Below are 20,946 nucleotides of genomic sequence, written 5' to 3'. Positions count from 1 at the left end.
CCACCGTGACACTCATTAACATGTCGTGTTGTTGAGATCCCTGGAGGAATATCAAAATGCTAACGACTGCACTTATATGACTATATATTTGATGTTTGGAAACAACTTCAAAGTTACTTTGAAGTTTCAGTAATCCGCAAATGTTGTATTGTCTGTTGTATCATGGCTGCACTCTTTGCAACTATGGGTTGGGAAGTTCGAGCAAATCCAGGGCCTGGTTGTTTTTTTCTCCCTGTGTTTCCAAATGTCTCCTTGTTTTGCCATGTGTTTTCTTTTCCTTTTTATCTTGTTTTAAAGCCTAAGTTTTCCGTAGAGAAATGCCAAATTGTTGACTGACATTCTTTGTAATATTGTTATGCTTTATTAGATAAAGTAATAGTGTGCTGATTATATTTGTAGAATCAATCCGTGGTAAACAGATAGGGCAGTGTTAAATAAAATACACTTATCACACCACTGTTAATTTTTTTTTACCATGAATTAAATGAAAATTAAAAAAGATACTTTATTTATCCCAAAACGAAATTATATAAGTAAAATTATTCGACTCTGAGTCCATTTACTAAATGAACATAGTACCAGCATATCCAGATGTACCTGACAAATGTGTCGTCAGCAAAGATACATGGTTAGCACTTGCATGGTATACCTCTCACCACTATTCAACAAAGAGTTCAAATAAAACATCTCTACGAGCAGAAAACTGACAGGCAGTGAGACGAATGTATTGTCTTTACTTGCTCTGCATTGGCCTTTGCTGTAAAAATGTAATAATCTACGATAGACAGTAATTTTCCACAAATGGGCGTGGAAGGCTTTGTAGTAAAATTTAACTGTTGCTGTGACTTTAAGACAATTTGGCAGTACTCGGCCAATCGGAGTACAGAAGGAGGAGGGAAGGGAGCGGGTGGGTAGCAACAGTTGCCCTGGTGAGGACGAAGCGCCATAGCCACGGTAGCCCTGGCGACAAGAACCCAGCAACGAGAATCAACAACAACAACTGAATCCGCCATAAATATAAACGAAGATATTTTACCACTGAGGGATACACACGTGGAATCAGAGGTGAAGCGTATGATATATAGTGACACTTTTATTCTCTAATGCTTCAGCTGAATTGTGCTATTGCTTTTTCCCTTGTTGTTTCAGTAGCCATAACAGACAACTGCCTCCCTCCGAGCTTAGCCTGCAAGCTAACCGTCGCTCATATAACGAGTTGACAGCGTTTCATGAATGCGGTGGTTTGTGTACGCCACTCATTCGAATGACACTTGCTCTTGCCTGCCATGACGACGCAGCCACAGATGCATAGTCAAGCAGGCCGTTGTTATGGCGATGTCAAATGCAAAAGGTACAAAATGGCGGTTGTTGTAGAGACCAGTTAGCCTGCTGCTCAAGTTACCTTGCTAGATAGCTAGCATCGGTTCTGTCACGACAACCTTGCGCTCGTTACCGTTTGCTACTAACGTATCGAATTGGACCCGAATTGGAAATTCGAAATGTATATACCACGAGCAATCGGTGGCGTTTCAACACGTTATGTTTTAAACATTTGTCGGCTCAACTCACAGGGCACATAACATTAACTACCCAAATGGGAGACTAAATTGAAGTCGTTGAATTAAAAGTGTAATGATTTGTTCGTTTTGGGTCAGTGTTGAGGGAGGGAAAGCGTTAAAATGACTCCAGAGAGTTGAGACAGCTGTGGCAGGGAGCGGACATTTAACGTTGAAGGGGCGTGGTGAAGGAGGGCGTTTTGCAGGTGCTTTGCAGGTCCGAGTTCAATTTAACCTTTCTGTTCACCGTGTTGATCAGTTGATTACTTTACAGACGTGTAAAAAGATTATCTCTTGCAAATTCATCGTCAACCTGTGCATTAAACCACCTCATAACGCAGACACAGTAACAACTGTCACGTTACTGTAGCTTTTACTGAGAACAAGTGTCTTTGAGCGTAATCCAATGGATGAAATGGCAAGAGCTTCTTAACCTTACTTCCTACTACAAAATCAAACATTGCACCCGATACTAAAAAAGAAAGTTTTCAACAAATACTGAATTCCCAAAACCTGTAATCAAAATAAGTTTGTTTAATGCTATCGGCATGACATTTTGATGTAAAATGAAATGATCTGAGGAGTAACACTGGTGCTACAGGTGTACTGCATGCATCCTACTACATGTAATATGCATGTTCATTGGTGTAAGTTGTTGTTGTTGCTGCTAATCAAATGCCACATAAGGGACATGGCCCATAAAGTAGAGTGTTCAGCATATATTGCAGATATTGCCATAAATGTTTCTAATTGCACTCTGTCGTTTCTTTTTCCTGTGTCATATTTCAGTGTAGTTGCTTTCCCCCCCAATCTAATTATTTAGTATAATCCTGATTACAGGTAATCTGTCACCACCCTGGTCACAGTATTACAATAAACTCCTTCCTCTTTTGTCCTTTTTTTAACCAGCTTAGCTAAGATTGATAACTGTCACGGGTACCTACTTTATACAGTAAGTTCATATTCTGCATAGGATATTAAATGTGGCATAAACTGAAGCGAAGAAGCAGTCCATTTAACTGTATTTGACACAACGCATTTTAACACATTGTTTTGTTATAACATGGTTGAATGGGAATTCCCCAACTTGCAACACAGGCATAATTATGTGTGTGTGAAAGGCTATAGACAGTGTGGTTGCATTACAGGTAATGACAAACCAAAATTCTCATCTTGTCAGTGACCCATTCCCCATCCCCCTAGGCTCTAGTAAAGTAATTTTTTCCCTCAAAGATGAATGTCATTGTTAATCACTATTGTGCACTTTTAGTTTCAAAGCTTGTGTGAAACTTCACACACACACACGTCACAAACTCGTGTCCAAGTATTGCTTATGTCTTTTACAAGTTGGACTCTAATGAGTTATTATTCTGTAGTACAAGCTGCACATTTTAAAGCAATATTTTTGTTTGGAGCTATGTTTGACTGCATGTTGCTCATTTATCAAAGATAGGACCTGACTACCCTAGATTTGATCCTCTTCCCTCTCTCTTTCAGAATGACTACGGACTGATTTTGAAACCAAACCGTTACATCAATTGATTTTGAAATAGTTTAACAAATTCAGAGCCTCCCTGACAGAAAAACATAACTTGTCACTTTTTTTTTTTTCTAGGGTGATTTCCCAGTATTTGTGATGGCCACCTCAGGCTACGTGGGTGAGATCCAACCCACAGCTCAAACCCAGGGGGCTGCTGTAACGGTCACACCAGGTCAAGCCGATGCCACCTCCACTCCTGCCCCCACCACTCAGTTTTTGGCAGAGATTCAGACTACAGTGGCCACTCCCACTGTTCTCACGCCAACAGGCCAAACTCCCCCCGCTGATCAAAACCCCTCTGTCACTAATCAGAAACCTGCATCTGGGAGTCAAACGCAGCCAACAGCGCAGGCTCAGCCGCCTCAGACGCAGTACGTGACTGCGGAAATCCAAGGCTCCCCCACGCAGTCTGGAAACGCTCAAAGCACTCCTCAGTACATCGTTGTTACAGTCACAGGTAAAGGCTGAACTTCACATATCATGCAATGCTTTCAAGTCACTACTACGGGCAAAGAAACAGATCTTCAAATGATGTTTTCATATTTTATTGGTTAGACGCCATAAACATTTAGATGTCTTGTCAGCACAAATTATACACTCATGCACACCCATGTCCATTTAAATATGAACACTGTGGTAATGGTACATGGAATTATAAACAGACTAAATGTAACTCTCAGTAGTAGTGATTTGTTTCTTCACATTAATCCAGGGCTGGTAACTGGAAAGAGTCAAAGAACCCAATTGATTGTAGTCTGGGAGTTACTGGTAGTTTCTGAACCTGTTCTGAATACATTGTCACCCCAAGAGTACTGAGAATAAACATGCTACCACTGGCAATTACAAAGGATTCCTTTGGCTTGTTTTAAAGGGTTAACCTGAATTTGAAAGAGCTGCTCAATATAAAAATGGTATAATGTGTAATGGTCCTGATTGATCCCTCTATCTTTCAGAGGGTTCCCTTCACTCAAACGACTCCAGTGTGTCAGACTCCAGTCCCCCTCCAGCTGTCGTGCAGACAGGAGTTCCCACGCAGGTTGTTCAGCAAGTACAGACAGCCCAGCAGGTAAAATATGCATAAACACACATACACACATACAGCATTAAATTATTTTAGTTTTATTTAGTCTTCAAACTTCTCTGTATTGAGAGCATTTTCATCTCAACAGAGGTCTGTGGTGCAGGCCACCTCTCAGATAGCCAAAACTGAGCCAGGCACGCAGCTCAGTGTCACCAGTCTACAGCCGGTTCATATCACCCAGGAGGTGGGTTCAACACACACACACACACCCATATCACCTCAAATTTTTACAGTACAAGCAATCGTAATAGCTTTGCATCAGAAAACGTGCGACACATACAAAACTTCACAGCGTTTTCTCATTTTCGCTCATTATTAGTCAGCTCATCCTGTTTATGGTCCAACTTGCCATTTTTCAGCTCCCCCTTTGCACAGACCTCACCGGATTAGACAGTGATAAGAATCTAGAGGAACTGCAGCTTCATCATGTGACACAAGAGCCTGAATATCTGGCTTGGGCATCAAGAGACTACATTGACTACAGATTGCTCAGGCCCCAGTCAGCTCTCATTTTCCAAGTAGGTTAGGGACACAAGGGAGACTGCTGCTGTTCAGTTGAGGGATCAGATAATCTGCCTGTGGCTAGGTATTGTGTGTGTCGATTTCATTGCAAAAGGAAACCATGCAGGAAAGATTAAGATTCCTGGTGAGGAAACGGATGATGTGGCGTAATAAGGTGCACAAGAATTTATTGGACTTTTGTATGCATGTGTGTGCTCTCTCCTTTAGGTCCAGCAGCAGCTCACACCAGTGCCAGTGCAACATGTGTACACTAATCAAGTGCAGTATGTGGAAGGAGGAGACAACAACTACACCACCAGCACCATGTTAGAATAAAACCGTGTCCAATCATTTTCTAACAAATGTCTTGACAAAACCTTTTGCTTTTCTTTTTTTTCTGTTTAATTTGTCTGATAGTTTCATTGCTTGCTAACGGGTGTCTTTACATGTCTCTCATCCAGTCGTTCCAGCACCTTCCCTTACACTGAAACCCCCCTGTACACCCAGACAACAGCTGCCCAATATTATGAAGGTCAACCTACTTCAGGCTCCCAAGCGTCCACCCCTGGCACATCTCTAACCGTCTCTGTGACTGCTGGCACCACAGGGGGCGTGTCCATGTTTGTGGCCCAGCCCACTAGTGCGACAGGGGGTGGGGCCACTGTTGTGACCGCAGGTGGGACCACCAACGGGGCCGAGGATGGGGCAGGCACCAACGGTAGCGCAGCAGGCAGCTACGTGATCCAGGGGGGTTACATGCTGGGCAGCGGCAGCAGCGGAGGGACAGCTGGCAACAGTCAGAACTATTCACACACCGCCCGCGCCTCCCCAGCCACTGTGAGTATTACAGAGGGCGAGGAGAGTAGCGTGCCGTCGGCAGACAAGAAGGTATGCAGAGGCGCCAAGCGCAGGATTTTCTTCTCGTTCCGTTCTCATCCGCACAACCCTTTGATGGCGCACACTGATGATGTCATAGTGGAGTTTGAACAAGTGGGAAAGCACAATTAAAAATGTGGGACAAAAATGTCCCCTGAGAATATTGTAATACTTTGAGTTCTGATCACGACAAAACCAACAGGATATAGTTGTTCTTGCTTTTTTTTTTTTTTTTTAACTGTCACTTCCTCCTTAAAACAAACAAAGCCATGACCTCATCATCTCCATATCATTGCAGTGCATGCGATGAGGGGTATTTATAATTTGCCTGAAATGCCCCGACACTATATTGTTCATTCCAAATTCATCATACCGAATCCCATATGATAATGATAAGCAAAGTGTTTTTTTGCAGACATCCCATCAGTTTTCCAAGTCATTGATTCATTGCATACCAAAGTTGTATGCCACGGCACGCAAACAGACGCACCTATTTGTGTTTTCATTCCTCGATGCTTGACTAAACTGCAACTGTGAATGGATTTCTGTTTGCATACTTTAGATATTAGAAAGATGCGTGTGCATGTACTCTGCATTAGTCTTGCGTCTTTAATGTGTTCGCTAATAAGCAAGCGAATGTCTGTTGTTGCACATACGTTGTGATCTATTTTCCTGCTGACGTCTATTGGCTCTTCTAATCGCACAAGCTGTTTTCCTTTTTCATTGCCTGTGTGTCAGGTACAGTGGTTGCTGGACAACTATGAGACAGCTGAAGGAGTCAGTCTGCCACGTTCCACCCTTTACTGCCACTACCTACTGCACTGCCAGGAGCAGAAACTTGAGGCTGTTAATGCCGCTTCTTTCGGGAAACTCATTAGATCGGTGTTCATGGGGCTACGCACACGACGCCTGGGCACTCGGTAAGATCACCAGACACCCAAACTCGGGCACAGAGGAACTTCATTATTAGACAAATACTGATATTCTTTATTTTATTCATTTACTTGTTTAATTTTCTTGCTGCCACATTTTTTAAAATAAAAAATATGAACAAAACGTCAATATGAAGTCAACGCAGGAACGTATTTCATAGGCCTGTAGCTCTGAATTTGTGGACGCCCCAGCAAAATGGGAGAATATAGGATCTTTTTCCCAAGACACAGAAAGAGCTCTGTGGGGATACAGCAAAATGTGTGCTAGTGTAGGAAGAATTGTGGGTTGAGATGAAGACAGACAGCATGCGTGTGGGTGAGTGAGTCTGACAAAAGAAGGCGGAGTGAGCAAATGAAAATTTCTTTTGAAAATATGTGGTGATATGTATACATGTAGTTCGGAGGGGGTAAAACCACTTTAAAGCCTCTCCTCCCACCGGTTTTCGTGCAAAAATGCATTTCATCTGCTTCTGCTAGGGGTAATTCCAAATACCACTATTATGGGCTGAGAATCAAGGCTGGATCCTCTCTGCTCCGTCTGATGGAAGACCAGCAACATCTGGCCATGAGGCAGCAGCCATTCTCACAGAAACAAAGGTAGACGTTAAAAAAATGACAACACACACTCGAGTCTTGGCCAGAATCCAGGACCTTTCTTGAAGTTGTGTCACTTAGCGTCTTACTCTTGACTTGCAAAATGACTAAATTATATTTGAATCCTCCTATGGATCTGGGTTACGATCAAACTCAGTCGCTTCTCACCTCATTATTTAATATGTATTCCTGTCAAATGTTTGATTCACTTTCCTCCTTGCCACCGTCAGATTGAAGCCCGTGCATAAAGTTGAAGGAATGACTAATGGCACAGCAGCAGGAGCAGGCCAGCAGCAGCAACAGCAGCCGGGGTCAGGGCATGTGGACATTAGCACCCAGGTCCAGCAGTACCAGCAGTTCTTAGGTGAGTTTAGTGAACAGAGAGCTATTAGTCACCTCACGGTGTGTAAAAGAATCTCAAACTTACGCATCTGATAGTGTTTTAGTCTTATTAGGAATATTTACAATACCAAAGGTTTGGATACAACTACGGTATGAGGTGTGTCCAGAGTTTTGACCGGAACATTAAACAGCTCATTTAAACATTTCAAGGTTGTGGTTCTAAACACGACAGGCACTAGTGAAGACTGCAGTCTCATGAAGACGGATGATACGCATTAGCAGATGTCTCAGTCTCTGAGCATCCAGTTTCCTTGTGTCGTGTCTCCAGATGCTTCCAGAACTCTCCCAGAGTTTCCTGACATCGACCTCCAAGGGAAATCTATGCCAGAGGGCATTGAACTTGAGCACATAAAGAACTTTCAGCTGCTATACAGAGAACACTGTGAGGTAAGAAGTGTCTGCCCCACGTTGCAGATTTCTGTGGGTGACTTCTCTGTCTAGGTGACAGTTTCACATCTTCTGCCAGCTTGAACCTACAGACAGCACGAAAACGCTGATGTGGTCACAGGTCACACATCTCTGAATCCAAGTTAAAAATATTATAACATATTCATGAAAAGCTAATAGGTTTTTGCTATTCCTATTGGGACTTTGTTTGACTTTGACTTGGTAGAATTGCTCCCTTTGATCCATTAATGTTGATTAATGTCTCTGTTTTCTCTCAGGCCATACTGGATGTGATGGTCAACCTGCAGTTTACACTGGTGGAGACTCTTTGGAAGACCTTCTGGAGGTTCAGTCAAAGTCAGGCTGGAGATGCCACGATGGCTGTGTGAGTTGTTCGTCCTGTAGAAAAACATCCACTCAGGAATCTGATTTTTATCCCAGCACCAAAAAGAAAGCTTCACCACTGCTGAAGCGGTGCCGTTTTCACACAAACTGTCGGTGTTTTGACAGTCATGATGAGTCAGAGAAACGTCTCCCAAAGTCCTGCCTGGTGTTGCTGTGCAAGTATGAACCAGTGCTGCGCTGGAGCCGTGACTGTGACAACAGCCTGTACCAGAGTCTGGTGGAAATCCTCATCCCTGATGTCCTCAGACCCATCCCCAGTAAGGGACATAGTGCCATCATTTTCTGACAAAAACTAAATACAGTTGCTTTCAAAGCAAATTTGTCCATACCTGTACTGCTTCATTTCCAACTGGAATTAGTTAGAATGAAACTATTTGAGAGCAAATATGACCCTGGTGTTTCAGATAACTCAGTATTTTTGTAAGATCTTTCATTGAGTTTAAACATTTGGTCTAAACTATTGCTCTCTATACGGTGGACCCATGGTGGAAACTTCCTTTCTGTTTCTGTCCGTTGCAATTTCGAATACTGCTCTTTCTCACAATATTTCTTTTCAGTCCACCACTATGCTGCCAAAATAAATATTTCCCCCACTCATGCCATTCAGACACACTTACACACACAGAGCCACAGCCGTTTCTTCAGAGGAAACTTTGCTATGTTAACAAGTGTCTGTTATAAAGAGATAGTTCGAACGGACCTGTGAGATTTTCTTTTAACTCCTCTTGTGGCTCACAGGTGCCTTAACTCAAGCCATCCGTAACTTTGCCAAGAGCCTGGAGAGCTGGCTGACCAATGCCATGATGAATATCCCAGAGGAGATGGTTCGCATCAAGGTACAGTACTCTTATACTATCTTGCAGCTGATGGAGGAACATAGTTTTTAAGACATGGAGCAAGCTGTTTCCATGGACTTTACAAAGCATAGTGTTACTCAGCACGAATGCAAGCTCAGGACTTATTAGATGAATGAAAATAAGTGGTGCAGCAAAATATTTCACGCAAATCACCAGAAGGCAGTTTCCTCTCTGAAACATTCATTTTTGAGCTGCTTTAATGGGGTCAATAATTCCGAGCATGCGATTCAGTTTTGATGTGTGACCCATCGTTCTCGTCCTTGTTCTTTTTCGAAGGTAACGTCGGCCAACGCGTTTGCCCAGACGCTGCGTCGCTACACCAGTCTGAACCACCTCGCTCAGGCGGCCCGTGCGGTCCTCCAAAACACAGCTCAGATCAACCAGATGCTATCGGATCTTAACCGCGTCGACTTCGCAAATGTTCAGGTAGGTTTGGTCTGTCGATGTCGAGAGTAGACGAGTTTCAGTGTGAGTGGGAGCGACATTAATTGGTTTTAGTCTGGTGGATTTGAATGTGCGACACTAACATCTTTCCCTAATCTCGTTCACCATCTGCAGGAGCAGGCTTCGTGGGTATGCCGGTGTGAAGACCGAGTTGTTCAGCGGCTGGAGCAAGACTTCAAGTTGACCCTCCAGCAGCAGAACTCCTTGGAGCAGTGGGCTGTGTGGCTTGACAGTGTGGTCTCCCAGGTCTTAAAACCCTACCAGCAGAGTCCTGCCTTCCCTAAGGCTGCCAAGCTCTTCTTACTCAAGTGGTCATTTTACAGGTATGATTGAAGAGGAGTCGAAAGGAAGGGAAAAAGTGGGATGGATGTGGTACTATAGGCTTAAGCTAAAAGCTTTAATAAACCAATAGGACAAGCTTGCTCCATGCTCTGACAATCACATAAAGTAAGGTGCTCCAAAGGAAGGATGTCTCATTTGTGTCACCTCTCTTCCTCTCTCCTCGCGTCTGTCCTCGCTTCCTCTACTTACATCTCTGGTGGGAGGAACTAACACGCGGGGAGAGGAATCGAGGATGTAAAAAAAAAAGGGGGAAACAAGACAGGGGTGTGTGTGACAGTAAAGCACAGTAGTACTTCCTGTTGTCGTTAGAGAAGTGGTATCTGTCCAGGTGTAACAGTGGCTCATCTCTTCATCTGTGCTTTCCAGTTCAATGGTGATCAGAGACCTGACCCTTCGGAGCGCAGCCAGTTTTGGATCCTTTCACTTGATCCGCCTGCTGTACGATGAGTACATGTATTACCTTATAGAGCACAGGGTGGCCCAGGCTAAAGGAGAGACCCCCATCGCTGTTATGGGAGAGGTATCAAAGCACTCAAGCACAACAAATAAAGACAATAATAGAAGCCATATTTACTCACCCGTTCCCCTTTTGTCATTAGTTTGCCAGTTTAGGCAGGGGGCTGAATCAGCTGGACCCTGACAAAGGTAAGCACTGCTGCTGCCTTTTTTTACTAACGCCAGCTACAATCACATCCCAATTATCATGCTGTAACCACCTCTGTTGCATTTGTCAACCACAGAGGAGGAGGAAGAAGAAGAGGAGGAGAGTGACGACGAGGGTCAGGAGCTGTCCCTTCCTTCTGATGGGGGCGTGCTGGGAGACGAGTCCCTGGAGCCGCCGGCCAAGCTCGCCAGAACTGATCAGCGAGTCCTCTTCACCACCGGCTCAGCTGACAACTAACCACTGAGGGACGTGGGCTGATCACACAGATTATACGCACACACGTACACACAGCTGTAAAAAGAACACTAATTTATACATTTGATATATGTATATAGATCTTGTCGATGTGCATTAAGACTCGCTGCATACTGTTCTGATTGTGTGTGTTTAGGCACACGCAATCGGAACACACTCGGTCATTAACTGCTGCTGCCTGGATGGCACAACCACCTGTTGACACCAGCGATTCATTCCGCTGTCACTGGCGTTGCAATAGGACGTGGCCTCAAAAACCAGTCACTTAATGCAAAGAAGAAACAGACCATTTTTAACCCTCAGTTGTATGAATCTGTAAAAAAGAAAAAACTAAGCGAAGCCAGGCATGTTTTCTTTCACCGCACTGCAACTTGTAGCCTCGCTGAGGAACTTCTGCTCCCCCTGGTTCCTCCTGAGACAGTCGCTGCCGTATCACAGTGCGCTTCGAAGCACTGCGACGCGAGCGCAAAGGTAACTACTTGCAGGTGGAGGGTGCAAACTGGATCTGTAGAAGTGCTCGTTGAATCGAGTCGTCGCTAATTTGTCCAGCGCTACCTGAACCCGTCACCCAGAAGGAAGGAGGAAGTTGTAAAAGAAACTCTTGGGGTGGTTTCTGTCTAGTGTGTGAGTGTTTGTGCGTTGTCTGTCTGCTGGTATGAGCACTGTGGTCACACAGCTACATTGTTTTCTGGACTCTGATTGAACATGCTTGTGCATACCTGGTTGTGAGATTGTGAGTCATGCCAAGTGTTTCTGTAGATATTTTCTCGCGTTCGGTTCTTTTGACCGGGGAAGTGTGGCTAGATTCCCTCGTCGATTTCATTAGCCTGTGAAGGAGAAGTTCTTGTGTTCCTGGAGTGCCTGTCGCAGCCGATACACACCCTTGTAAAGATAAAGCTACGGCTGTGTAATAGGAACTCCCGTTAGTTGCTGCAGAAAAAAAAAAAAAAACCTTCATTCTTTTTATTGAACATGTGGTTTCATGAGAGTTGCTTTATGTGTGATGTTTTACGTTCAAAGTGCTTCAATCCTATCCTTCTAATAAGTTCCTCCGTGGCCTCATTTTCCTTAGAGACATTATTTTCTTGCCTTATTTCAGTATGTTTTTCTCCATTTGTGTGCCAAACCGGTTTTCTTTGATCCCCGATCCCGTGTTTTTTTTTTTTTTTTAGATGATATATTTAGGTTTTAAGGAGGACTGTGCCTGAGTAAGAACGGTGATATATTCTACTGTATATTTATCCACTATTTTGAATTCCGTTGTCACTAAGTGAACCTCTTGTGCAGTGTATGGTGCTGTGTTGTCACACATTGTAAGCAACCTTTGTGTGCATTATTGATTTGTGATTGTACGTTCGGTTATCAATCCTAAATCATATCTGATGACTTTACCACAAACAGGCTTAGGCCCTGCCTCTTTGCACATGTTGACTATCGTCTTTAAAACTCAAGAGTTATCTGAAATGATTTTCATTTCCTTTGAAGTCTCAGACATACTTTTAGTGGTGAGGTGGAGGTGTGAAATTGCACGCCAGTGTCTCATACGACTCACTTCGGAGAATTTGATGAAAGGTGAGAAATCCGATGGCCTTTTCTGCAGTCCCCCCCCCCCCCCCCACCACTCATCTCACCACGTCTCCTCCTGATGGCTTTATTTTGCTTCTGACATCCATCTTCTTAAACACTGTTTTGTCAAGACCGGTTGGTGTAAACATGTCCTTTTTGTGCATCTTTCTATTCTACGTCATTAAACGGCTGCACTGCACACGTTTTTTTTCAACAAGCATTGCCAGCTTCAAACCAGCACATCATCCTTTAAACGGAGTCCAATTCTACCACGGCTGAGTACATATCACTCCAGTCTTTAACTGATCTACAGCATACAGAATGGTTTACCCAGTAAAAATGTTTAGTCATTTTTTTTATAGTGCATTGTTTCTTATGTACAAAACAAACTGAGAAAAAGATGCAAAAAAAAAAAAAAACGATGTTCGGTGGCAGTGTTTTATGAATTTGGTCTGCTATAAGTATGACTGTGCCTTTGGAGGTGGTAGAATGCAATTCAGATGTTTTTAATTTTAAAGATATAAATTAAAGAAATTTTTAAAATTGCACTCGAGTCTTGTTTTCTCCGAAGTTCCGAAAAGGTGCTCCTATTAATACACATCCGTACTCATCTTCTTTGTTGCTGTACCCAAATGAGGTTGAAAGCCAACCACAGAGCAGCATTTTACTCCGCCGGGTGGTAAACTGATGGTGACTAAAGCCATTATATAAGATAAAGAGCAGGTTTGAAACTGCAACTGTGGTGAAGGTGTGCCTCAAAAAGCACGTGGGTTCTCACACTCACCCCCAACCATTTGTTTGACTATCACTTCGAACGATGCAAACACAACAAACTGTTTTTATGAATGCTCATCTTAAAGGATGCACTGAAACTCTTACCCTTAGCATAGTTTAAACGGCTCGCATCATGTTTGCCACTTAGGTACTAAGTGGATTTTTTTCTCCCTCTAATCTAAAGTACCGTTCAGTTGCACCCGATGACTTCCTGTGTCATACTTAAACGCACACATGTCTGTTAACCACTTCTGCTGCAGAGGACCGAATACACAGCAACAGGAAGCGAAAACCACTCTTTCTTGTGCAACTTAAAAATCAGTTCGCTTCTGCAGTAACAGAACAATTCTACAGGCAAACTTTAATGGCTGGAAAACCGAGCATGGTGATTGGAAAATTTTTTTTTATTAAATTAAATGGATAAATGTTAGTGATTGATATGAGGACACGTGCTCTGTGTTTCACGCTCTTGATGCAAAATGCAAGCTTGTCACAATAGGTCGTTCAAGAATAATTTAATTTAACAGAATTAATAATTGTGAAATATTTATCTATACCTTCTTTAATCTTTTTTGCCCTCGTCTGATTAATCAAAGGACCAACAGTGACACCTAGTGGTGGCTTATCTCAGTTGTGCTATGCAAGAACTATGGAAGAACAAAAATGTCTCATGAATGTTTGAAAGTAATTGCCTTTTTAATTCAGATCATTGCTGCTGGTGGACATCCATTAACAGTATCGACCCTGCTTCCAAAAGCCACGACTCACAGCTGCCATTCAGAATCATACCTGAAACATCGTGAGAATTAAAAACCAACAGCCTTCCACTGCTACCTCTATCAGCTGGAATATTTGTTAAAGTAGAACATACGAGAAGACTGAATTTCATTACTTTAGACACAAAAAGAAGACTGCAGAAAGGAATAAGATGTTAAAAAAAAACCATTTCACAATAATCTGGCTCCTCAAGATATAAACAAATTCACAACTTGGCTTGAATAGAACCTTCCGTGACATGTTAGCAGTGTACAACTCTCTCGTCTGTATTACAGAAGGTGTAATGGTGCCCTAACATGTAAAGGACTACAAAAATATGTCATTTTCTTATTGGGGTGATTTATGTTGAGCATTGTGTTACCCAGGTAGTCACTTTTGCAACTGTTATTATTCACACTAAGCTGACCACATGTGAAAAATCTTTCCTCGTTGGCTTTCTGTCCACAGTAAAATTGTGTTTTTCTAACCTGAAAGCAAAAAGGCCGTAGGTAACACTCCAGGTCGGACCTTGTAAGCGGCACTATGGTTGAAACGGTAACGTAACGTCTTCCACACACTCCGCTCGTGATATTATGACTGAAACTGTTCCACAAGTGGAAGCTGGTCCTGCTCTGTATAATTTTTTTAATTTTTTTATTTCTGCGTACCTCTCGCAGCTTCCAACTGGTCTTACGGCATACATAAATCAAATCTGGGCTATTTCGCCACTGCTGAACGGTCTACTCGTAAATATAAGGAAAGACGGTCCCAGTTTTCACAGGACGAGATCCCATGCAAGCCTTTGAAGAGGGAAAATGTAACAATCTGATATAAAAGGAAGTGAAAGACATTGTGTGCATTTCTTACATGCATTTCAATCTGTGTGAGATGCACAATGTGATTAGAAGTCTAAAAGCTCTAATTTAGTAAATACATCACTGGGATATGAAGGTAAATGCTTTAAAATGGGACTTGCATAATTAACGGAAATGGTGAAACAATTACATTTGCATCTGTTTCAATGCTTAGGCTGCACAGAGGCATCGAGAAACCTTTCAGAAGGTTTGGATCTGACATGTCCCTTCCAATTCTTTGCTCCATCTGAGCGTTTGTCCAGTCCACAGGTCTATTAATAAGTATTTTGATCGTGTTAATTGGTAAAGAGGGTTTAGCTTTTTTTCTTCGGGGAAAAACATATTTAACTTAAAGAGCTAGATCCTGGCCTAAAGTTCGGGGACCTCTTCTTCATACTCTCAGCATCAGACTTTCTGCCATGGACTCTCACTGCATCTAAAATACAAATGGTTGAGAGGAAGCACATGAGTCTCCGTGAGAAAAAGAGTCAAACCTCAATGTAGCCTCCATACCAACCTGTCCTTGCTGAGGAGTGGCTGGCTGGCCCGGGGCCTGTCCTGTCTGGCCGTAGTATGCAGCCTGCTGCCTGTAGTACTCTGCCCAGGCGGCGCTGTAGTCTGGCTGGCCCCCCGCCGTGGATGCTGCTGCCCCTGCTGGAGCTGCAGCTGCAGCCCCGGGTGCTGAGCCGCCTGCTTGAGCTGGAGGTGGCGGGTAAAAAAAAAAAAAAGAGGGAAACTGAGAAGTTCATGTTTACTGTGAAACCGACAAGAAAGTGGGTCCCAAACCCAAACTACATGCATGTTTGGAGCGGGTCTGATAAAGTCTTACAGACAGAATTTCTCTTAGTATAAAACACAAAGGAAGTCTGGTCTGTTTACGCTAACTGCTGCAATCGGAGAGGTAGTTTTCTCTCTGCTTCTCACCCATCTTCTTGTAGTAATCCTCCCAGGCCTTGGTGTAGTCTGGCTGGCCTCCCGGCGTCTGTGCAGGCTGGGTCTGATCCCCTGAAGTTTGGGCACCTCCGGTGGGGTTTGCAGGGTATTGAGCTGGCACAGCCCCTGACGGCTGCTGGTAGTACTGAGCATAGTAGGCCGCCCAGGCTGCGTTGGGGTCATTGGCTGCTGCCTTGCCTAGAAAAGATGCAGGGTGGAGGGGGTGAGGTCCTCATAGGGTGAGGGTGTGCCCCTGCTACTGGCCTGGAGACCGGGCTTGGAGACCAGGGGGGAAACAGAGACAGGGTTAGCCAGAGCTGCTGAAGATGAAGACCATGCATCTCATCTCAACATTTCCATCATTACTCCTGATGACCGTTCCACATTTTGAGGGGAGGGGGGGGGGGGCCATTTCATTGCTGATTATTCAGTGTGCGTGACAACATATGGCACTAAAGTGTGACTCACCGGGGTCACTGGGTGGCTGCGGCTGCCACTGCTGGTAGGTGTTACTCCAGTTTGGAGGGGTGTACTGGTGTGGGCCTGGAGGACCACCACTGGCAAGAGAAGAACTAGTCGATTATCAAAAAAATTTAAAAATTCTCAGACCTATCAGCCTAACTTGAGAAACATAGCTACACAACAAGCTATCTCTTGAACAGGAGATGTAGCAACTCACTGGGGTGGTCCAGGAGCCCCAGGGTGGCCGGGGTTGTATGGGTTGGTGTTGTAGGGACCCATTGGACCAGCAGGTCCTGGTCCACCTCGTCCACCTGGCCCTGGGCCCACAGGACACAAAGGACCCTTAAAAAAAACAAAACACATCATGTTAGTGCAGAAGACACAGAATACCTCTAATCTGAAGAGTATTTATGAAGACCTGCATCATTTACCCAGCCCCAGAGTGTGCGTTTATCCAGTAGATAATAAATAAGACAGTTTTGTTCAAGCTGCTCGCCTTTGTTTTCCGACTTGTTCGGTAACAAGAGAACCAAGTACCTCAATCTTCTCTTCAATGAGCTGTTTGGCGTGGTCAATCTGCTGCGGCGACCCCCTGATGATAAACAGTTTAAAATTCGGGTCTCCATTGGGGGGCAGCTGTCGAGAGATTTCCACAAAGGCTCCCGTCTGCTGGTTGATGGACTTTACGTTCTCTCCCCCGCGGCCAATCACAAGCCCACACTGGTTGGCTGGAATAGAGAAGGTCATTTCGCCTCCAGGAGGTCCCCAACTGTCTTGGCCCCCACCTCGGCCCCTGCTGCCAGCAGGCATGCCTGGAGGACCCGGGAGACCCTGTGGACAGAGCAGAGAACGTCTCATGGCTGCTTAAACTGAGTAAGATGATTTGTTATAATATTATCAGGCCTTCGTTTAGCAATGAATTAAAAAAACAGAGTGCAGCTGTTCATGAAGAGGTGTTTAAAAGGTGGTCCGTACCCCCTGTCCCTCCTCCCTGACCCTGATGCTCTGCAGCAGGTCGTTGATGATCTGTGCAGCGTGCTCGCAGCAGTCAGGAGGACCACTGATGTGGGCAATCTTATCCGGACCAGTCCCATCATCTGCAAGAAGGTTATAGGAAGTTTCATTGACTAAGACTCCATCATCAGTGTAAGACTATCCATTTCTAATTTATTAGACTGGATTTTTTTGGGGGGGGGGGGAAGGAACTTTAACTAGAAAAACACTTGAAATTCAGAGGCTTGATGTGAACCAAACCTACCTTGTTTGAACTGTATCCTAACTCCAGCATCATTCTGGATTTTCTTGATCATATCCCCATTGCGGCCGATGACCACTCCAACCGAGTGCCGCGGCACTGAAATCTGAGTGGAAAAGCCCATCGGTTTATCATTTCATTTCCTTGGATTTGACTGAAAGACCCTGATCTCACTTCCAGTCTCGCTCTCCCACACACAAAACTTACATCCATGCCTCCACCCATTCGGGAGCTGAATTCAGTCCTTTCGCTAAAGCCACCCTGGTCCCTGTCCCGCAGAATCTCCTGCACCATCTCCTGGGCTTGCTGGAAAAAGAGAAGTACGCGTTGACCGCGACCACACTGGGCAAACTAAGATCAACATTTATTTTTTAAGTCATTTATAGCTGCACCTGCACTTTGTACGAATCTCCAATGATGTGCAGAGGCTTGTCAATGTTTGGCCCCTGAGAGGCATCCTGGATCAGGATCATTTTCACCCCCGCGCGCTCCTGCAATATCGCACATTATGTTTTAAAAATATATATATAAAAATATCATCTGATCCTTGACAGGTCTGCCAGAACCAGACATTTTATCCAAATCTCCTGATACATAAAACATAAGAAATAAAAGACCTTTATGGGCCTCTACAATGACAAACAGAGACGTACGAGATAGAAGCCTTGCAGTATACCTGGAGCTGTTTGATAGTCTCTCCACCCTTGCCAATGACCAGGCCAGCCTTGCCGGCTGGGATCATCATTTCATGAACTGTACCATTCTGCCCATTGGTTGACTCGTGGTAGGAAGAAGGGGGTGTACCCCTTCCTCGCGATACTATCTCATCCAATAGCCTCTTGGCTTTCCTGGTCGGGGAAGAGCAGAACACTTAATGTCATTAATCATGCCATCCAGCGGACTTAAAAGCTGGTATGATGCAAAGAGGGATGGAATAAATATTATGTTGTATAGCAGGGCTTTAAGAATGATGCATCATCACGGGAAAAATGTTATCCGAGCAGCCTACTTCATCATTACTGACTGTTACAGGGGCTTCCATTCAAAAATAGCAAGAAGCCTTTTTTCACGATGTCTAAAACTTACTGTATGGAGTCAACGGATCCTGAGAGAGAGACGCTCCTCTCCGGAAGGCCTCCGCTGTCTGGACACACACACACAAGAGCAGAGACACAAAAAACTATCAACTTTATGAAAATTTTATCATTTTACGGCCAACTCCATCGAAGCGCAGACCATACCTGGAGATATCTGGACCTTGCAACCTGACTCCTGCTGAATCTTATTGATCTGTTCACCTCCCCGGCCAATAACTGGTGATGAAGAGAGAAGAGGGGGTTGCACCGTCAAGAAATATGGGGGGAGGGATGGCGTATTGTTATGTTTAGTTCAAATAAAGTCGGGCTGAACTCACTGAGTCCCACCATACTGTCTGGGACGCTGTACTCCTCTGAGGTGGAGGTGGGTCTGGCTCAGTCAAGCAAAGAAGGGTAAAAGAGGCAACAATAACAATCATTTGCAACATTTCTTTCCTCCGCTGCTGTAACACAAAGGCTGAGCATTTCTACATCATGCACAGTCGAATGAAAGCTGCAAGGTCTCACCTTGGCTGTGCAAGAGCAGCTAACTGCGCGCCGATAGCTGAGACGGGACAACGGCGAAGAGAAGGAGAGAGAAAAGGGACAAGGGGAGGTTTTGTATTACCGATGGAGGACACTGTGACACAGACAGAGTAGGTGAACCATTGACAGGCAACATTGTCACCTGTGAGTCATAAACGCCAGAAAACAAACTGTCAGCAAAGCAAAAGAGAATGAAATAAACTCACAGAGAGCTTTGGCTGATTCCAAGTCACTCTGTGCAGCCAGCTTCTTGCTCTCTGGTTCATCTGTCAGGTGAGGACATTGTCAGGTGAGAGAAGGACGGGCAATACGCTCTGCATCTGAAGTCATGGGGGGGGGGGGGGGGGGGGGGGGGGTTACCTGCATCTTCCAGGTGTCGTTTCTGTCCAGTGAAGGGAAAGCCATCCGATGCAGAGGTGTGATTCATGGGAGGACCAGCATCACCCCCGATCTTAGCTGCAATCTGGTGCAAAAGCACTCATTTATACTTAAAGGCACACAGTGGACCCAACTCAACTCATTTGTATGAGTAAAGTAACTTTTAAACACAAGCATAACCAAAAGTGCTTTACAGAGCAAAATTTAGGAAAAGCAGCCAAGGCCATTTATCATCAATTTATTCCTACTCGTCTTTCTCAGATTTTATAGTCTGTGTACGGTAATTATTGTGAAAGCGATACCTGCAGCATTTTGTTTTATGATAGAGTTGGAATAACAATCCAACTTATTTTAGGGATTACATACTCGATTACAGAAACTGCATCACATACAGTACAAAAACAAAAGATTCTTCCGATGATAACACCTTGAAATGCACGGAGACAGATTTCTGACAATATTTCACATTTTAGTGTCAACCGTTTCAGTTAGCGCCAATGTTCTCAAACTAATAATTATCATAATGTTGTAGTACTATGGAGAGGAAGACGTAGACAGCGAATTAAAGCAAGATGATAATGTACTCGGGAAAATGTTCTGTGTTTATAAGTCAGTGTAGACTCTGTTGGGACACGGCTGTCGAGCACAATCTTCATCCTTCAGGAAACATTGACCCGTGACTTTAAAAAGCTGGCATATACCGTCATTTACAAACAGCAGATAGAACGGGAGAACAAACTGTCAATTCTATTCTTTTTTTTTGTCGTGTTGACTCTAAAATGTTAGCCCTCATGCTAACTACTGCGCTACTGGGCTCCACCTGCCTGTCACATCTCTCACCTGCCGGGCCCGCTGCACCGCGTCCGCAAACGCATCCTTCTTGATGCCTCCTTCGCCGTTCCCGAGAGCCGCCTGCCCGCCGGAAGAGGCCGCTGACCCGGGTGGCGTCGCCGCATTGTACTCCGACATGTCAACCGCACAGAGGACGGGGGTAAGGAACAGAAAACTGCGACTGGAACTGCGCAGGATAGAAAATATAAGACGAGGAGAGGAAAGCGGACGGAGGTACGACGGCAACCGAGAAGGATCATTTAGCTCAAACGCTTTGAAAAAAATAATAGCGACAGTAATATTTGTAATATTAAGTAATATTTGTTTTCTTTATGTGCTGTGTTGTCCAGAATTGTCTTGACTTAATAATCAAACGTTCTTTCATAACGTACAGTTGCACAGTTGATTACATTTCTATTAAGCTTTTTAATAAAAACACGCAGTGTATCTAACAAGTAACAAAGGAGATTGAAATGTTGAAAGCCACGTTGTGGAAGAATATAGCAGCATCTGTTGGAGTTCTTCAAATAAGAAGCACAGTAATACAGGCGACAAATGAAACTGTTCTTAAGTGCACCAAATGTTACTTTTAACCACTGAAGGGCATGACAGTCAGTCATCTTCCATACTTTTGAGAGAGCATGTTTGCACAACTCCATATCAGGAACAGTATTAACTG

The 20,946-nt window shown here is 44.1% G+C and overlaps 3 protein-coding genes across 8 annotated transcripts in view; 1 reads left to right on the top strand and 2 right to left on the bottom strand.

Moving 5' to 3' along the window:
* Nucleotides 1–12,621, bottom strand: part of il12rb2l (interleukin 12 receptor, beta 2a, like) — a 28,798-nt gene extending 16,177 nt beyond the window's left edge. Inside the window, exon 1 of the mRNA XM_072369022.1 lies at nucleotides 12,612–12,621. The gene's annotated coding sequence lies outside the window, so the exon portion shown is untranslated. The remainder of the gene's footprint in view (nucleotides 1–12,611) is intronic.
* rfx1a (regulatory factor X, 1a (influences HLA class II expression)) lies at nucleotides 890–12,801 on the top strand. 4 transcript variants are annotated; one of them, XM_072369020.1, is made up of 18 exons: nucleotides 890–1,065; nucleotides 3,172–3,553; nucleotides 4,050–4,162; nucleotides 4,266–4,361; nucleotides 4,907–5,004; nucleotides 5,140–5,515; nucleotides 6,299–6,474; nucleotides 6,964–7,083; nucleotides 7,311–7,444; nucleotides 7,751–7,869; nucleotides 8,148–8,254; nucleotides 8,380–8,531; nucleotides 9,013–9,110; nucleotides 9,408–9,557; nucleotides 9,690–9,898; nucleotides 10,284–10,437; nucleotides 10,517–10,562; nucleotides 10,658–12,801. In XM_072369020.1, exons 2-18 carry the CDS (start codon nucleotides 3,193–3,195, stop codon nucleotides 10,816–10,818), a joined length of 2,670 nt encoding a protein of 889 aa, XP_072225121.1. In that variant the 5' UTR covers nucleotides 890–1,065; nucleotides 3,172–3,192; the 3' UTR covers nucleotides 10,819–12,801. The 4 variants fall into 4 exon arrangements, with proteins under 4 accessions (XP_072225121.1, XP_072225120.1, XP_072225119.1 ...); XM_072369019.1 differs by having other exon boundaries at nucleotides 6,293–6,474; XM_072369018.1 differs by having other exon boundaries at nucleotides 5,140–5,566.
* A 1,052-nt stretch (nucleotides 12,802–13,853) lies between these two features.
* LOC140273580 (far upstream element-binding protein 2-like) lies at nucleotides 13,854–20,496 on the bottom strand. Of its 3 annotated transcripts, none has more exons than XM_072369195.1 (18): nucleotides 20,277–20,496; nucleotides 19,419–19,521; nucleotides 19,265–19,324; nucleotides 19,041–19,077; nucleotides 18,851–18,903; nucleotides 18,678–18,749; nucleotides 18,523–18,580; nucleotides 18,113–18,284; nucleotides 17,829–17,927; nucleotides 17,644–17,742; nucleotides 17,440–17,542; nucleotides 17,157–17,278; nucleotides 16,719–17,012; nucleotides 16,399–16,523; nucleotides 16,188–16,291; nucleotides 15,711–15,917; nucleotides 15,304–15,485; nucleotides 13,854–15,222 (listed from the first exon to the last, which is right to left on the bottom strand). In XM_072369195.1, the coding sequence occupies exons 1-18, from the start codon at nucleotides 20,403–20,405 to the stop codon at nucleotides 15,214–15,216; spliced, it is 2,028 nt and encodes a 675-aa protein (XP_072225296.1). In that variant the 5' UTR covers nucleotides 20,406–20,496; the 3' UTR covers nucleotides 13,854–15,213. The 3 variants fall into 3 exon arrangements, with proteins under 3 accessions (XP_072225296.1, XP_072225297.1, XP_072225298.1); XM_072369196.1 differs by having other exon boundaries at nucleotides 16,188–16,276; XM_072369197.1 differs by lacking the exons at nucleotides 13,854–15,222; nucleotides 15,304–15,485 and having other exon boundaries at nucleotides 15,825–15,995.
* Nucleotides 20,497–20,946: the final 450 nt, after the last annotated feature.

Source organism: Leuresthes tenuis, unplaced genomic scaffold (assembly GCF_036924035.1).
Source record: "Leuresthes tenuis unplaced genomic scaffold, fLeuTen1.0.hap1 SCAF_17, whole genome shotgun sequence".
In the NCBI taxonomy this organism is placed as follows: Eukaryota; Metazoa; Chordata; class Actinopteri; order Atheriniformes; family Atherinopsidae; genus Leuresthes; species Leuresthes tenuis.
Note: the sequence above shows the minus strand (reverse complement) of the source record. Positions and strands in the feature narration are given on the sequence as shown.

Excerpts from the sequence above, each read along its gene's own strand:
- LOC140273580 (XM_072369195.1), bottom strand. The coding sequence starts at position 20,405 with ATGTCGGAGTACAATGCGGCGACGCCACCCGGGTCAGCGGCCTCTTCC. Across the intron at positions 17,013-17,156 it reads TCAGGGAGGAGGGACAGGGG|GGTCTCCCGGGTCCTCCAGG; the intron begins GTACGGACCACC and ends CTCTGTCCACAG. Across the intron at positions 15,486-15,710 it reads GGATTACTACAAGAAGATGG|CTCAAGCAGGCGGCTCAGCA; the intron begins GTGAGAAGCAGA and ends CGCCACCTCCAG.
- rfx1a (XM_072369017.1), top strand. The coding sequence starts at position 3,193 with ATGGCCACCTCAGGCTACGTGGGTGAGATCCAACCCACAGCTCAAACC. Across the intron at positions 5,567-6,292 it reads TGCCGTCGGCAGACAAGAAG|GTACAGTGGTTGCTGGACAA; the intron begins GTATGCAGAGGC and ends CCTGTGTGTCAG. Across the intron at positions 7,084-7,310 it reads CCATTCTCACAGAAACAAAG|ATTGAAGCCCGTGCATAAAG; the intron begins GTAGACGTTAAA and ends TGCCACCGTCAG.